Source organism: Cydia splendana, chromosome 12 (assembly GCF_910591565.1).
Source record: "Cydia splendana chromosome 12, ilCydSple1.2, whole genome shotgun sequence".
NCBI classification, from domain to species: domain Eukaryota; kingdom Metazoa; phylum Arthropoda; class Insecta; order Lepidoptera; family Tortricidae; genus Cydia; species Cydia splendana.
This window is the reverse complement of record NC_085971.1, coordinates 13,497,186-13,511,988: the sequence shown is the minus strand read 5'-3', so window position 1 is coordinate 13,511,988 and position 14,803 is coordinate 13,497,186. Positions and strand designations below refer to the sequence as shown.

Here is a 14,803-nt window from a genome sequence, read left to right as displayed (position 1 = left end):
TGCTACATTTAATTACTTTTTAAACAAAAAAAAAAACAAAAAAGAAAACAAAAAAAAATTTTTTTTTTTTGAAAATTAACTATGCCATTAAGTTCTTATAAACGTACTTAACTATACCCCGAAGTTAACGGAATTCAATAAAAACACGGTGTATAACCACATAGCAATTTGGATCTTAAGCCCCATCTTGCTCCTGCCATTCGACAGCATGACCACATGGCCATTTTCACTTTTTGTATAATGTTTCTCAGGTGAGGGTTCCAAGTTAACTTTTGGTCAAAGGTGACCCCTAGATACTTGACCTCTGCCGAGAACGGTATTATTTGTCCATTAAGTCTTGGTTTTGTGAGTTTATCGAGCTTCCGTTTCCTTGTGAATGGTTAAATGGCTATTACAGTCTTGCTCGGATTAATGGACAAGTCATTTTCTCTACACCATTTGAATATTGTGTTTAGAGCTCCTTGCATTAGGTTGGATATTGTGTTGAGGCAAGGGCCTTTGACGATGACTACAAGGTCGTCGGCATATCCTTGTGTATCAAAGTCTTGGCCTGACATGATTGCAAGAAGTTGGTCCACTGCTAGGGTCCATAATAGTGGGGATAAAACGTCTCCTTGTAGGCACCCTTTAGTGGTATAAAATTCATGCTCTATATATAGTATTGATGGTCAGAGTGGCTACTCTGTTTGAGAGCATGCTATGTACCCATCTGGTGGTTTCGTCTACTCCCTTTGATTTCATACCATTGAGTATGGTCTCTGTGGGCGTATTGTCGAAAGCACCTTCAACATCAAGGAACGCACATAGAGCGGTTTGCTTTTCCTCTAGGGTTTTCTGCACCTTGTCAACCTGGTTGAAAATTATTTCGGCGATACGGCGGTTTTTGGCGCACGGCGCGATTTGGTCTATGTTTGGGGACAGATTATAGCCCCTCAGCAACAGCCACCATGCCCTGCTGACTGGGGCTGTCCAAACAACAAGGTTATTGGGAGCCCATATGGACAAGCCTACCTGCGGCGGCTGCTGCTTGTTTAGAGCTTATTCGTTGCCGCTGCTAAACAAAATGCGCAGGGAGGTGCAACTGCGTTAAAAAAACCTAAAATGCACAGTCCCATGGGCATGTAATGGTAATTACGAACAATATAATATCTTATTTTAACCCGCATTTTTTGTCAAACATCTCCTATGTTAATTTTATCACATTTATAATACTTAACTCTATTAGCGAAAGTTTTCCCAACATCTTTATTTATATATTTAATTTATATTTGTATATATATCACGTCCAGAAGTAATTTATTAATGTAATCTACCACCAGAAGAATAACAACATATCAGAAATCATCTAAACATACTTAAAAATCCTAAACGTTGCATACCACTCTTACAATGCAAGTACGCCGCGCGACACAAAACATTTTTTTTAACAGAGTTATGAAAAAAAATGTTTGACAAGTTTACTATTCTGTATAGTAGGAGAACTGGGCTATTCACAGGTATTTTTTTTTCTAGAGCAAATCCTCATAGTATACATTTTGTAGAGGATTTTCGAAAAAAAATATCTAAAACCTTTTTTTGAATTTTAAATTTTTCGAATTTTTTGTATGGGTGAGTGAAAATTTAGTCACAGAAATGAATTCTTCATCCTCGAATTATACGAAAATGACACCAAACTTGATATAGTTGCGAGATGTATGCAGATATAAAGCTTAGAGTGAGGCGCGCCGGAGGCACTTTTACCCCCCCTCCCCTGCCCACCTACTGGGGGGAACCTCTTGGCAACCGGGCTTAATCAGCTCAGGTCACCCCCAGGAACACCTGTTCCAAGCGGTTTGCTTTGTCTCCAAAATGCAAGGTCCCCTTAGAAAACGGGACCTTAGATCTCCTGTCTGTTTGATTATATGTCGTCGATACACCTGCTATAAAAAAAATGTAATAACTACTTTTTAAGTTTTTTTTTGTCTAATAAAAAGCAAACAGTTTTTTTTTACATAAACTGTTATGTATGAACATATAAAGAGGGAACCATTCATTAAATACATCATATAAAATAAAAGTGTTGTTCTCAAATAACACTTATTTACAGATACATCATCCAAGTATGGGAACCAGTAGAGAGCCCCGAGCTAATCCAACTCCTCCGCCTTGGTTACCGCGTGGTCTCCGTACCCAAGAACGTGTGGTACCTGGACCACGGGTTCTGGGGCACCACCAAGTTCGCCAACTGGCGGAGAATGTACGCCCATATGCTGCCCAGCAGTGAGACTGGGGTCCTTGGAGGGGAGGTTGCTATGTGGACGGAGTATGTCGACCAACATGTTCTAGGTAAGTAATCATGTACAGTTATGGGTACCTATGGGTAAAAGGGCTTCAATTTTTTAGCTGTCATAAGAGCTGTCAGATAAGATAAATGATTGGCAAACCCTGCAACGCGCACGGTCCCTATTGCGGTCTGCAACGGAATTAACTTGTCCATCACAACCCGTGAAAGTGAATACATCCGTCCATTGATGGCGTGGGTTCAGAGTACTACCGTTAGATGGCGGTATACGGCTCTGAGTAAGATACATTGTCATTTGTTTACATTACTTATCAATTTTGGTTTGGAACAGTCAGTAGGTAGCATAAGTAGCTAAGCGAGCGAGATGTCTGCTAAGAGTGATAAGCGATAACACAATTTTATTGATAAGAGAAATTAGAGCTTCAGCAAATCTTTTTGAGCACCTAGTTGTTGTACGAGATGAAAACTTTTGAAGTGGGTAATTTATACTTGAGAAATAGTTGAAAATAAAAATAACGTGCCTTGGAAATATTGCTGCAATGATGCAGCGACGTATATTATTTAGCGATGACGTTTTTGAAGAACGGCTTTTCGATGTAGCCTCTTTCATATACATTTCTATAATAGGCCAGACGTGATTCACATTCGTTTATAGCGTGTTTCATGGCTCCTCTACACTATGGGCCAACGTCGGCCACTCCAAGGGACGTAGCCATGCGGTAGAATGAGATAGCAATATCACTTGCTCCCTCTAACACATAATTGCGTCCCTTGGAGTGGCCGGCGCTGGGCCATCGTGTAGAGCAGCCATCATAGGACGTTTCCATGCATTTATTTATCCAGGCCCCTATTTCACCACGGTGACAGGTGCGACAATTGTCGACATCATTGTTACTGACGTCACAGGTCTCCATAGGCTACGGTAACCGCTTACCATGGGACGGGCGGTGTGCTTGTTTGTCACCAGAATTTTAATAGAAAAACTCCATTATATCGCCAATAAATAAGTATTTATTTTGCGAAGCTAAATGACAATTGTCACAAGAAACATAACAATTGTCACGAAATTCCGACACAGAACTCATTGCCTGTCAAGATTTACCGAAAGTTCTTTTAAATCTTGTGATAATTGTCATCATCATCATAAACTTCGCCTGATTGTTGTCGATATAATAAAGTTTTTTTTAAATAATACATTGGCACCATCACCAAACAGGAATACGGCCCGCCCGATGGTAAGCGGTAACCGTAGCCCATCGATGACTGTGACGTCAGCAACAGTGACATTTGTCGAATTGTCACACCTGTCACCTTGGTGAAATAGTGGCCAGGTGTCACTGTAAGCTTTTCTCATTGCAGACACGCGAATCTGGCCGCGAGCGGCCGCAGTAGGCGAGCGGCTGTGGTCGGACCCGTCCGCCGGCGCGGGCGCCGCCGAGCCGCGCCTGCAGCGCCTGCGCGCGCGGCTCGTCGCCAGGGGCCTGCGGCCGGACGCGCTGTCGCCGGCCTGGTGCAGCCAGCATGACGGCAGATGCTTATAGTACTCTCATATAGACTAATTGGTCTGCCAACATTAGAAAAATATATGACATGATCACAGTATAATGAACGTGTCTTTTAGACCCAGTAGTCCAACTTCGAACAATAGGGGATATTACTGCAATGTTCTGCCGCCAGAGTGCAGCACTACCGACTCTAGTAAATTCATAGACTAACTTATACGTACTGTGCCTTAAACTGTTTTTTGACAAGTTTTCACAGACAATAAAATATGACATTGATGCATCAAGGCGGTTTGTTAAGAAGGGCCTACCGGTAAACGCGAAACGCGAAATTTAGTTATCTGCCTCTTTATCGCTCGAATATGCAAGAGTGATAGAGAGGCAGAAACCGGACTTTCGATTGTCGTGTTTCACGGTAGGCCATGTGATTGACGGAGTGACGCATGATGTGTCATTGATGTTTGTTTACTGTATGTGCTAGTTGTGCCACCTACGCAGAGCTTTGCCTAATATTCTCTATTTATAATTCTCGTTCGAAATTCAAATCTCAAAAACATTTGCTTGGGCGCCCCCTTAGAAAACCTGTTGAAATCTGTCGAGTCGTCACGTGTTTTTACCCGAGATCCGCTCATTTTTTTTGTCCGAAGTTAGACTACACGGTATAAATCGGTGTATACTGACATGATGGTGCTTTTTTAACGCATCCATGGACCATGGTTGTCGATAAATGTTACCTTTGATGGTTGAATGTGTGTGAGCTTGGAACATAAAGTTGACGACTGTAATAGTAGGTACACGAGCGCATGGTAAAATCGCTTCGAATCTCAACTTGATTAAATGATAATGATAGTAATTATTACCTAAACTTTTTGACGTAGTATAACATTATGTTGTCTTTATTCTGCCGTGCTATATTTCCTTTAGGTACCTACCTAGGTACTACTATATCTATGATGTGAACTAGGTGTATACATACCTTTGGGATGGGATGCGACATCCGATAGAAATGTCGTTCTGACATTAATTCCATATTCACATCAATTGAAATATTCCCTTATTAATCATATTTCTTATATCGTCATAATCATATCAGTTATCAATATATGTCGAAAAATGCAACGAGGCTAAAATAGCAATATTTGTCTCTTTCTAGCTGTCTATCTCACAATTAGAAACGTAGAAGAAATTTTTTCCATTAAGTACCCTTGTAAAATGTAGTAGATATATATGTAAGACGAATGTCGAGTTATGTATTAAATCTTGAACTAGTATGGTTGAAATTTTCCAAGGTGATTTTTTGGACTTAAACCTTATACCTACTGTTAAACAATTTGACTTTTAAGTCTTTGTTTATTTTACGCAGAGCGGTCAACTCCCGTCTTTGGCAAATGGCAAAGCTACAATGTGCCAGTAGCAGCACTTAGTAACCGCTGCATAAAATAAATAAAGGTATTGATATTTTCAACAGATTAGGGGTTTAAGTTCAAAATATCACCTCGGAAAATTTCAACTATAACAGGTTATTTATAATACACCTGAATAGCAAAAAAACTTAAATGTTCTTCACGACTTATATAATTCAAAAGAAAGTGCTTTATCGGAGAAAAAGAATTATTAGCATTCTGCCCAATCAAAGTTTTGCATACTGATTTGAAGAATGATTTGATTTGATGGAAGGTATACATGTGTAGGTATTTCACCAAGATATACAATTTCTGTCAATATGATATTTGGCAGTAAGTAACTATTTTGTAATAGTTTGACTATTCCTCATAGACAATAGATTTGTCTAATAACTTTGGTGCTTAATAATTTACTTATTTCATACTGAATAAATGTTGAATCTATGTACATGTAGGATAAATGTTATCATAATAATAATTTGTAAGAATTATAAGAGACGTCGATATCAGACTGATTCTATTTAATAAGACAAAAGATTTTATAAGCAAATTTATGTATGAAAAGTTTTATAGAAATTGTGATATTGTTTATATTGCCGACAAATATGAAATGAAGATTTACGCCAAACTTGTAGTTTTATTGCATCTATGGAATAACAAAAGAAAATTAAACAAATATACTAACATATCTTAATAATTAAGTATAGTACAACATTGTAGTTATTTAACATGACTAATGAAAATAAATGTGAAATATGATTAAGTGTAATAATGACTAGCTAATTATAAAGAAACAAGATAATATCATCGTAGAGGCACCTTAAGCTACCCAATTTGATATCATTGCTAAATACGATATCGAAATATCTTTTGCTACAGTTTGCTATTTATTACTCACAATTGTCCACTTACATTAGATACAAGTTCATTATTATTGACTAGATTCATGGTGCGATCTACTACAAATACCTAATTATTTGGCAGTTCCACTATAGCAGTTTTATTACAAGCAGCAACTAAATTGACGTTAATATTTACAAACAGTATTATAGACTATAGTAAATAATTTTAAAGTACTATTGCATTCTCAAGTAAAGTTATTGTCCCAGTGTTAAAGACTTAACTGGACCGATTACTTTACCCAAGTTCTATTTAATTTTAACTATTTCAACATTTATTACAATTAAAAAGTGAAATCTAATCATAGTTTACAAATTACTCCTACTGATACTCCTATCATTACTAACATTTTTCACTCCGAGACTGAGATCATTTGGGACTAGGTCATGCAACACTGTGTCGCATCTGAAAATACTAGTCGCAATTCTGTTAGCGAGTCTCTCTGATTCCCTCAGATCATCATCTTTGGAAGAATGAGAGGTGAGATCGATTTCAGTATCGCTGTCGCTTTCACTCTCTTTGGCTTCGGTCTGTCTATACGCTAGGTTTTGAGGCTGGTCCATATCAACTGCGCAGGGGCAATTCTTTGACATTCTAAGATCGGTTGGAACGTTTTCATTCTCCATTTGTGGGGGTTGTTGCATCAGGAGAGGTGGAAATGGGAACGTTGGTTGTTGAAGCATTCTCTCGTCATTGGCATATGGCATTGGGGGTGGAATGTCATGGATTGGGGGCATGGGCATGGGTTCTGTCATGTTTGTGTTGTGGTGGTATTGCTCCGGGCGAGGTGACTTCATTTCAGAGTTTTCCATGGCTACTGGAGGCTCTGGGGAATCTTTGCCGGAGGGAGAGTCGGGGCCTTCCGGTGATGAGTCTGGAGGTTTGGTGTGACCTGGGAAAATATGTTTGTTATAATTTAGCAGCATTAGGTAGTTTATCCTTTGTTTCAAAAAGTTGATCGAATATTTTTTTAGGATATTTAAAGTACCTGCGCCTAAGATGGCCCTGTTAAAGCTTGGCTACACTTTCATAATGTCATATTTTTATAAGAGTGAATGGGTTCTAATTTTGCACTCATGTTCGTTAGTACCATAGACAAAACTGCAAAAAAAACGATGGGCTTTCTTAGGCGCAAGGAAACAAAAATCGTAGAAACATTTTAAACAAGAGACAAGTAGTGCTAGGATAACGACAACGGTTATACATTCCACTAATACCATCATGTATGACTGGTCTATCACTCGATTCTCAATTTCTAAAGCTCATTTAAAAATAACCATTCCAAATTTCAAATCGATAGCTTCAGTAGTTCTCGACATATTTATCGATGTAACAGACGGACGGACAGATGGACAGACGGACAAAGTCGCACATAAGGGTTCCTTTTGTACCTTTTTGGCACGGACCCTAAAAACAGCATTTCATCGTTTTTCACAGCATATAGAGTGACAAAATCCCCTGTGGAGTCGGACCATGCTGTTTTCCTGCCAAGTGCTACGTCAAGTGCCTATGGCACTTCTAGTTTGTTACTGCCAAGTCAGTGCAAATGTATCTTGGTCCTAGTCTAGCATAGTGCGAACCGGGCATAAGCTGAGTACCCAGGCCGAGGCAGCGCATGCGCCAGGCGTCCTGCAGCAACTGCAGCCGCGCCTGCTTGCGCCACTTAGCGCGCCGGTTCTGGAACCACACCTGGAACAAAATATATGTCAGAAGACGAAAGTGGAGGACCCGCGCAAAATCGTCTTTTCATACAAACGTAGTCCTCAGTTTCCTCTCAGGATATTAACATTATTGAATATATTTTGTATATTAACCACAGCTATGGCCCTAATACGTTTGATTTTTTTCGAAGTTTTAACTATTATAAAGATTTAAGGGGCCCACTGATTAACAGTCCGCCGGACGGTATCGGCCTGTCTGTTGTCCGGAACTGTCAAAATTTTGTTGTAACTGACAGGCCGATACCGTCCGGCGGACTGTTAATCAGTGGGCCCCTTTAGAAACATTTAAAATTTTGTATGAAATATTTTATTCGCTCCTAATTTTTACATAATCAAAAATTCGAAAAAAGTCAAACGTAGGGCATAGCTATGGTTAATATACATAGAATTATTTAAAAATATTTTCGATAATGCTAATGTCCAGAGAGGAAAATGGGGACTACGTTTGTATGGAGAAGCGGATACGTTTGAATGGAGAAGTTTGTATATGGACGCGGTAAAATGTGTAAAGGAGACAGCATAATGTTTCTTTAATTATAGCGTTATCCGATTGCGGCGTCATTGAGTAAAGGATGACTCACGCTAGACCGGCCCGGGGCCGGGCCAGAGCTTCCGGCGCTTCGTTTTCTATGGAAAGCACCACGTTATCACCGTTTGCCCAGGCTGAACGGATCCCCACATCCGCATCCGCAACCGCGGAAATTTCGCATTATTTTCAACATCCGCATCTGCATCCGCATCCGCATAAAATGGATGCGGAGCTTATGTATGGATGTCGAACAAGTCGGTACAGGAACGTCTTAGCGGCGGCGTAAGTGCTAGGTAATGTCGTAAAAAACGAAATCGTCTAGATCTAGAAAAGTCGGCCAAGTTACTATTTATTATAATAATATAACCGATTCACCACATTAGCTGAAAGATTTTTCCTGCACGTCCATCGTTAAACTTCTATCATTCTTTCACTTTGCGATCCTGACCAGGGGGCCGATTTTTGAATTTCGATCGCTCGATTTCGTGTCGCTCCCGTCAATATATCTCCACTACTATTAGGCATGTAAATTTTACTAAAAGGATTGAAAACGAGTGGTCAATAGGTATCACTAGATTCCCAATTACTATTGCTCGTATTTCAAAAATAACAATTCGCCGTTTTCCACTGATTTTGGAGTGACTAAATCGATCACTCGAAATTCAAAAATCGGCCTGTTGTTTTATCACTCATAACATAATTATTATACTTAGTGCCGACTAATCGGCCTTATCTGCCGACTAATCGCCAGCCATGAACACCGTCGGAACGATGCTTAGTGTAGAGTTCCCGAGCCCTTACCGCCTCACCCGTCATAACACCCCTAAGTGACATTAAAAAAACGACGACTTATGCAGCGATATCATCGGTAAGACCAGCAAAATCATTGCAGAGGGCCTATCGTGAAACACGAAAGTCGAAATTACGTTAACTGACCGATAGAGAGGCAGATAAAGAAAATATTGATGTACTTTTTTCGCGGTAGGGCCTCATTCTTGTGTAGGTAATACCAATAAGGGTTTTCGTAGACTACGGAAACCTAAAAACATAGCTTTACTCAAAAAACTAAAAAAAGCTGATTTTTTTATTTACAAATGAAACTAGATAGGTACTTAACAGTTAGGTATGCATATACCTATATGTTAGAATTAGACCAAGAAAAGTCTGCAAGTTCTGCAAGGGTTTTGATAGCACACCGAGCACACGCAGTGCAAGTGTTATTTAAAACGTCAAACATCTATGAAATTATGACGTATAAAAACACTTGCACTGCGTATGCTATCAAAATCCTCTTGGACTAACTCTATCAAATGCATTGAGAGCGCCAAATCGAAGGGTCCAAAGGGTTCTTTTGATCTTTTTGCTGTTCGACCCTTCACTTAGTCGTGATCGTGGCTCGAATACGAGTCTATTTGTAGGCTAGGTGGAAGATAATCAACGATTGCTTTAATGTAGATAATTTATCTAATTCATTTTGTAAAACATAATTTTGTAGACTTTTCCTTGTAATTTTTACCTCCTGAGAGTTGATTATTTTTGATCAGGTTTATGAAAACAAAACCGGCTAAGAGCATGTCGGGCCATGTTCAGTGTAGAATATCGTCATAGGTATCCGCCTGCGTCCGTCACAATAGAGCAGGGAAAAACATTTTTTTTCATTTCGTGGCGATTATTTCTCAAAATATCTACTTTATAAAAATCAGGTTTTCAGCACACGCATCCGCTTTAAAAGACTATAGTAGTATACCCTATAATGGACACGGAACCAGTAATGGGACAAAAAAACACAATTCCTCTAAAATAAGTATATAAAAGTAGTTTATAAACACTGGATATATTTTTATCATAAATAAGAGTCCTAGAGCTGATTATGTTTGAATTTTTATTAAATTCGGTTATTATTTAAGAAATGTGCGTCAACCCAAAAGTTGTCGTGCCACTGAAAAAAAATATCACTAAAAATTCTTAACAACTTCGCTAAGAGAGGTGAGTTAATTTATTAAATTTTAATTAATTAATACTTGATGAAAACTAGAATGTGTTTTGTTAATTGCATTTACCATGAGATAAGGTATACAACACACTATGTTGTGACTCCACAGATGTAAAAAAATAGTGGTATTTGGCCCAATCCCATTATAGGAGCTGTAAAACTGCATACCTCCTATGATGGGACAATTGACATAATGATGCTTGCCATGCCATAATTTCATGTTTTAAACAATACAGAAGTAAAATGTAGTTACGAAATATGTCAACCAGGAGGTATTCTCGGACTTAGGATAAATTAATATCGTTTTTCCAAACTTTTATTTAACTTGCCTTGTTAGTTAGTGTGGGTCAAATCTTGGTAGCTGAATTTGACCCACTTTTCGATTTCCGATCCAGTTGAAATTTTGTGTAAGTAAGTACGTAATTAAGTATGCAAATCGGATGATAATGCAATATTATGATAACATGGACTTGATCTGATGATGGAGACAGGAAGTGGCCATGGGAACTTTATCGCAATAAACCCTAACTAATTGTGTTTGGGTATATTAGAATTGTCTCGATGAATCTAATACAATAATAATTGGCTGTGGAAAGAAAAATACATTCAGCGATAAAAGCTTATACCAAAAATTGATTTTTTTGCCATAACTTATTCCCCATTTCAAAATTTTATACTGATAGAGCAATGTCCATTATAGGGGGCCCATTACTGGATCCACGTCCATTACCGGGGGCCCATTACTGGAGCTTTGGTGTCCATGACTGGAGAAAAAAAGCATAGTTTTAATTTGTTAATTATGTGGAAACTCATTGCAGTATCTTTGATACAACACGCCTAAAACATGAAAGGCGGATAGGACTTTCATCTTTTAACACGCTAAGCGGAAGACCATTTACATGTACAAGGGAAATATCATAAATACTCCAAATTTCCTCTTAAATGTCCCATGACTGGTGCTGTTACTATAATTCAATGATTTCAATGACACCCTACACCAGGGCTCTCCAAACCCCGCGAAGCGTTCCAATCCGGTCCGCCGACAGCGGTCCAATCCGGCCCACGGGAGCCAGGCTCCAGGTGTTCAGCCCTAACAGCAGCAACACCCCCCCCCCCCCCAAAAATCTGATGCGCAATATGGCCCTCAGGTAAAAAAGTTTGGAGACCCCTGTCACCCCTCTCTACGTGGAATAAAAAAAAACAATAAAAGAATATTGTATTCGAAATAATACTTAGATTAATTAATTTATTTTAATATTTAATAATAATAATAATATGGGGCGGGGCAGCTTGTGGCGAGCTGTTGGGGAGTAACGACCCCACGGACCCGAGTGCTCCCGAGAGTCGGTCAGGGTCTCCGTCTCCGGCGTGTCTTCGTCGGTCGGAGTGGACCCCAAGGGGACCCGCAAGACTCTCAGCTCCGGCTTACCTTCATTGGCCGTCCAGCGAGGAGTCGCTAGAGCTATATGCTCCAGGGGTGGAAGTGAAAGATGCATAAGACGCGAGTTGGCACAGTGGCTGGTAACAGCCACTGGGTAGAAAGCGGCGCACACCTCTCGACACCCCTGAGCCGCTCACACCGGTGTTGCTCCTGGTCGTCTTTACGACGGCAGTTTCAGGGGCCCATCTAGTCAGCGGCGAGTCACCGCCTGCCTCGATGACGGTGTTAACATTGTTATGGCAGGTGTCCGGACCTCTTTTACAATAGCCCAGTCTCATTGTCCACCCAAACATCAATCCATAGACCGGCATACTGTTCACTTTTTCTACAATAGTCCCAATGCCTGCTGAGACCGGTTCATGGGTGCCTATTGTTGCGCCTGTGAACGGGTTCCAGCAGGCGTTCTACATGACATTAAAGCTCTCCAAAGGGCCTCTACGTGTTGGATCTATATCCCCACGCAAGCCTATCAAAAGACCGGGATTTATAGGCCCGTGTTATCTAATGAGATACAAATAATAATAATATAATTTAATAGTTAATTTCTTTTCAAGAAAATGTAATCTAATTTGGGCCTAGTCAAGAGTCTAAGATTATACTCGTATTTTTGTATTCGTGTACTATGTCTGAAGAAACCTACACGTTGTAAACCCAAAAATTACTATTAAATCAATAACATTGAACATTAAAGTTCGAACTGTATGCGACGGAGACAGGACATAGGCATAGGTAGGTGTGAACTATTGGTCTTATTTAGATAGGAAATACGTTGATAGATCGTAGTATTTGTAGCCAAAATGATGTAACAAGTATCGGATGCACCTACCTGCACCCTAGCCTCCGACAGGCTGATCCTCAGCGCCACCTCTTCTCTAAGGAACACGTCAGGATAATGCGTCTTCTGGAACAGAGACTCCAACTCGCTCAGCTGCTGCGGCGTAAACGTGGTTCTGTTCCGCCGCTGCCGACGCCGCCCAAACATATATTCCGTCAGCAAATCTCCAGGCAACGGAGACAGGTACGGACCCGCCATTTTTAAAACAAATTATTTTCGAACGCTACTTTTCAATTAAACGCACGGTTTAATGCATGGTTTAAGGGCTGTTCATAAACGGTGATAACTTTTTAAACTTTCGCGCCTCAAAACTTCCTACGTAAGTCTTTGCGAATTTCAAAACTGCTCTGTTGGTCAAGAACTGATGCCGACTGTTCGAATTTGTAAAAATCTTCTCGTGAAAACCCCCAAAGCTCCACCCCTTAGCGCTAAAATGAAGCATTCCGATTGGACGAGAGCTTCAAGGGTTGGGTGGGTGAGCCAATAGGAGCGTCGTTTCGCGGGGGTAGTATTTGATAGGTGTAGATTAAGTTATGGAGTTGTCTGTAAATACATTTTATATAAATGCGGTTAATTTTGCGCTGAGCGTTAATGAGATATTGAAAGCGCGCGGAGGCTTCATTACGGCGCTTGGCAATTAATTTTCTAGTTTAGGTTAATATTAAAATGTGGTATACTCTGTAAATTTTTAATAAAACTCAGATTTCAAATTTAAAGTTCATAACTAAGTATATTTCAACTAATTAAATTTTGAAGGTCTTTCTATACTTTTCTTGGTAATATAATGAACACAGGTATACGTTTCATATGAAACTTATTATGTACTTACACCTAATAATATTCGAAAAAAACCGGCCAAGTGCGAGTCGGACTCGCGTTCCAAGGGTTCCGTATATTACACAATTTTTAACAATCAGTGCCGGATTAAGATATTTTGATGCCCTAAGCATTTCTAGGTGCCCCCTCTCCCTAGGGTCATCAAGATTACATTGTTTTTTTGGTAAATTGAGAGAAGTTCATTGCCGCATTACAGCTGAGAATGGAAATCAGTCACATCATTTTATCACGAAAATTGACAGTGCCGCAGCAGTAATGTTGCAACAGAGTACCTAATGCTGTTGCAGTCGCCACCCGAATGTCACCTTTATCATAGCGTAGAAAGTAATAGAAACGCGAGCGAAGCGAGCGCGGAAATTTTTCGATATAAAAACGCAATATGATAGACAGTTGTACATTTTTACTTTTAGTATGGAAATCAGTCACATCATTTTATCACGGAAGTTGACAGTACTGCAGCAGTAACGTTGCAACAGAGTAATGTTGCTGCAGTCGCCACCCGAATGTCACCTTTATCATACCTTATAAAGTAATTGAAAACGCGAGCGAAGCGAGCGCGAAAATTTTTCGATATAAAAACGCAATTTTAGTTTTAGTCCCAACCAGGCGCGAATCCAGGATTTCATACAGAGAAGGGATGGGACAGTTTTCTATCAGCCTAGCTTCGCATAGGGCTCGATATTTAAGGGTCTCAGCGAGGTTGTTTTGATGCATAAAATATGCAAGAAAGCAGAGAGCTTGGAATTGAATTGGCGAAGTGTGAGAAAGGCAGTAGGCCCAGCTGCGAAAGAGGAAAGCTTGGATTTGGATCCACGCCCAAGTGTAATTAAGGCAGAAGATCAACTTTGCCGTAAGGCAGAAGGCCTCGCATAAGACCTAACGCCGAACCGCAAAAGAGTGGGTTGAAATCGAATCTATGCATGTAATCACGACTCTTCTACTGCTACCGATTGTTTCCCAAAGAATTACGCGCCATTATTTTTGCAAATTAGCTTTTAGACAGCTAAAAAAATCGTGTGGTAAAAACGATGTGTCTATCCCTAATTTTAAAATTTGTTCACCTTTTTCAACCTGGCATTTTGGTGCCCTCCCTGAACGTGGTGCCGTAAGCACGTGCTTGTTTTGCTTATTGGTTACAAAGTCTTTATTAATTCAACCATTAAAGTCGACGAGTACAAAAAACTTTGAGCTAGCTCTCAATTTAACATATTTTTTTAAACATTATTTTTAATTTGACCTTACAATTACTCGTAAGTAGGTAAGACCGTTAAATATTTAAAATGATTATCTTATCAGAAAATTATCACCAATTACTCTAAGAAAACTACTACTCTAAGTAATCCGGCACTGTTAACAATGTA

At 39.7% G+C, this 14,803-nt stretch overlaps 2 protein-coding genes across 3 annotated transcripts in view; one reads left to right on the top strand and one right to left on the bottom strand.

Annotated features, from left to right (window-relative positions):
* LOC134795585 (chitooligosaccharidolytic beta-N-acetylglucosaminidase) overlaps positions 1-5,814 on the top strand; it is a 49,255-nt gene extending 43,441 nt beyond the window's left edge. For both annotated transcript variants that reach the window (XM_063767477.1, XM_063767478.1), the window contains 2 exons: positions 2,087-2,325; positions 3,641-5,814. In XM_063767477.1, coding sequence (XP_063623547.1) covers positions 2,087-2,325; positions 3,641-3,822 — 421 coding nt within the window. In that variant the 3' untranslated portion in view covers positions 3,823-5,814. The remainder of the gene's footprint in view (positions 1-2,086; positions 2,326-3,640) is intronic.
* Positions 5,815-6,394: 580 nt separating this feature from the next.
* Positions 6,395-12,829, bottom strand: LOC134795814 (homeobox protein orthopedia-like). The gene is made up of 3 exons (XM_063767748.1): positions 12,597-12,829; positions 7,667-7,775; positions 6,395-6,978 (listed from the first exon to the last, which is right to left on the bottom strand). The coding sequence occupies exons 1-3, from the start codon at positions 12,801-12,803 to the stop codon at positions 6,395-6,397; spliced, it is 900 nt and encodes a 299-aa protein (XP_063623818.1). The 5' UTR covers positions 12,804-12,829.
* Positions 12,830-14,803: the final 1,974 nt, after the last annotated feature.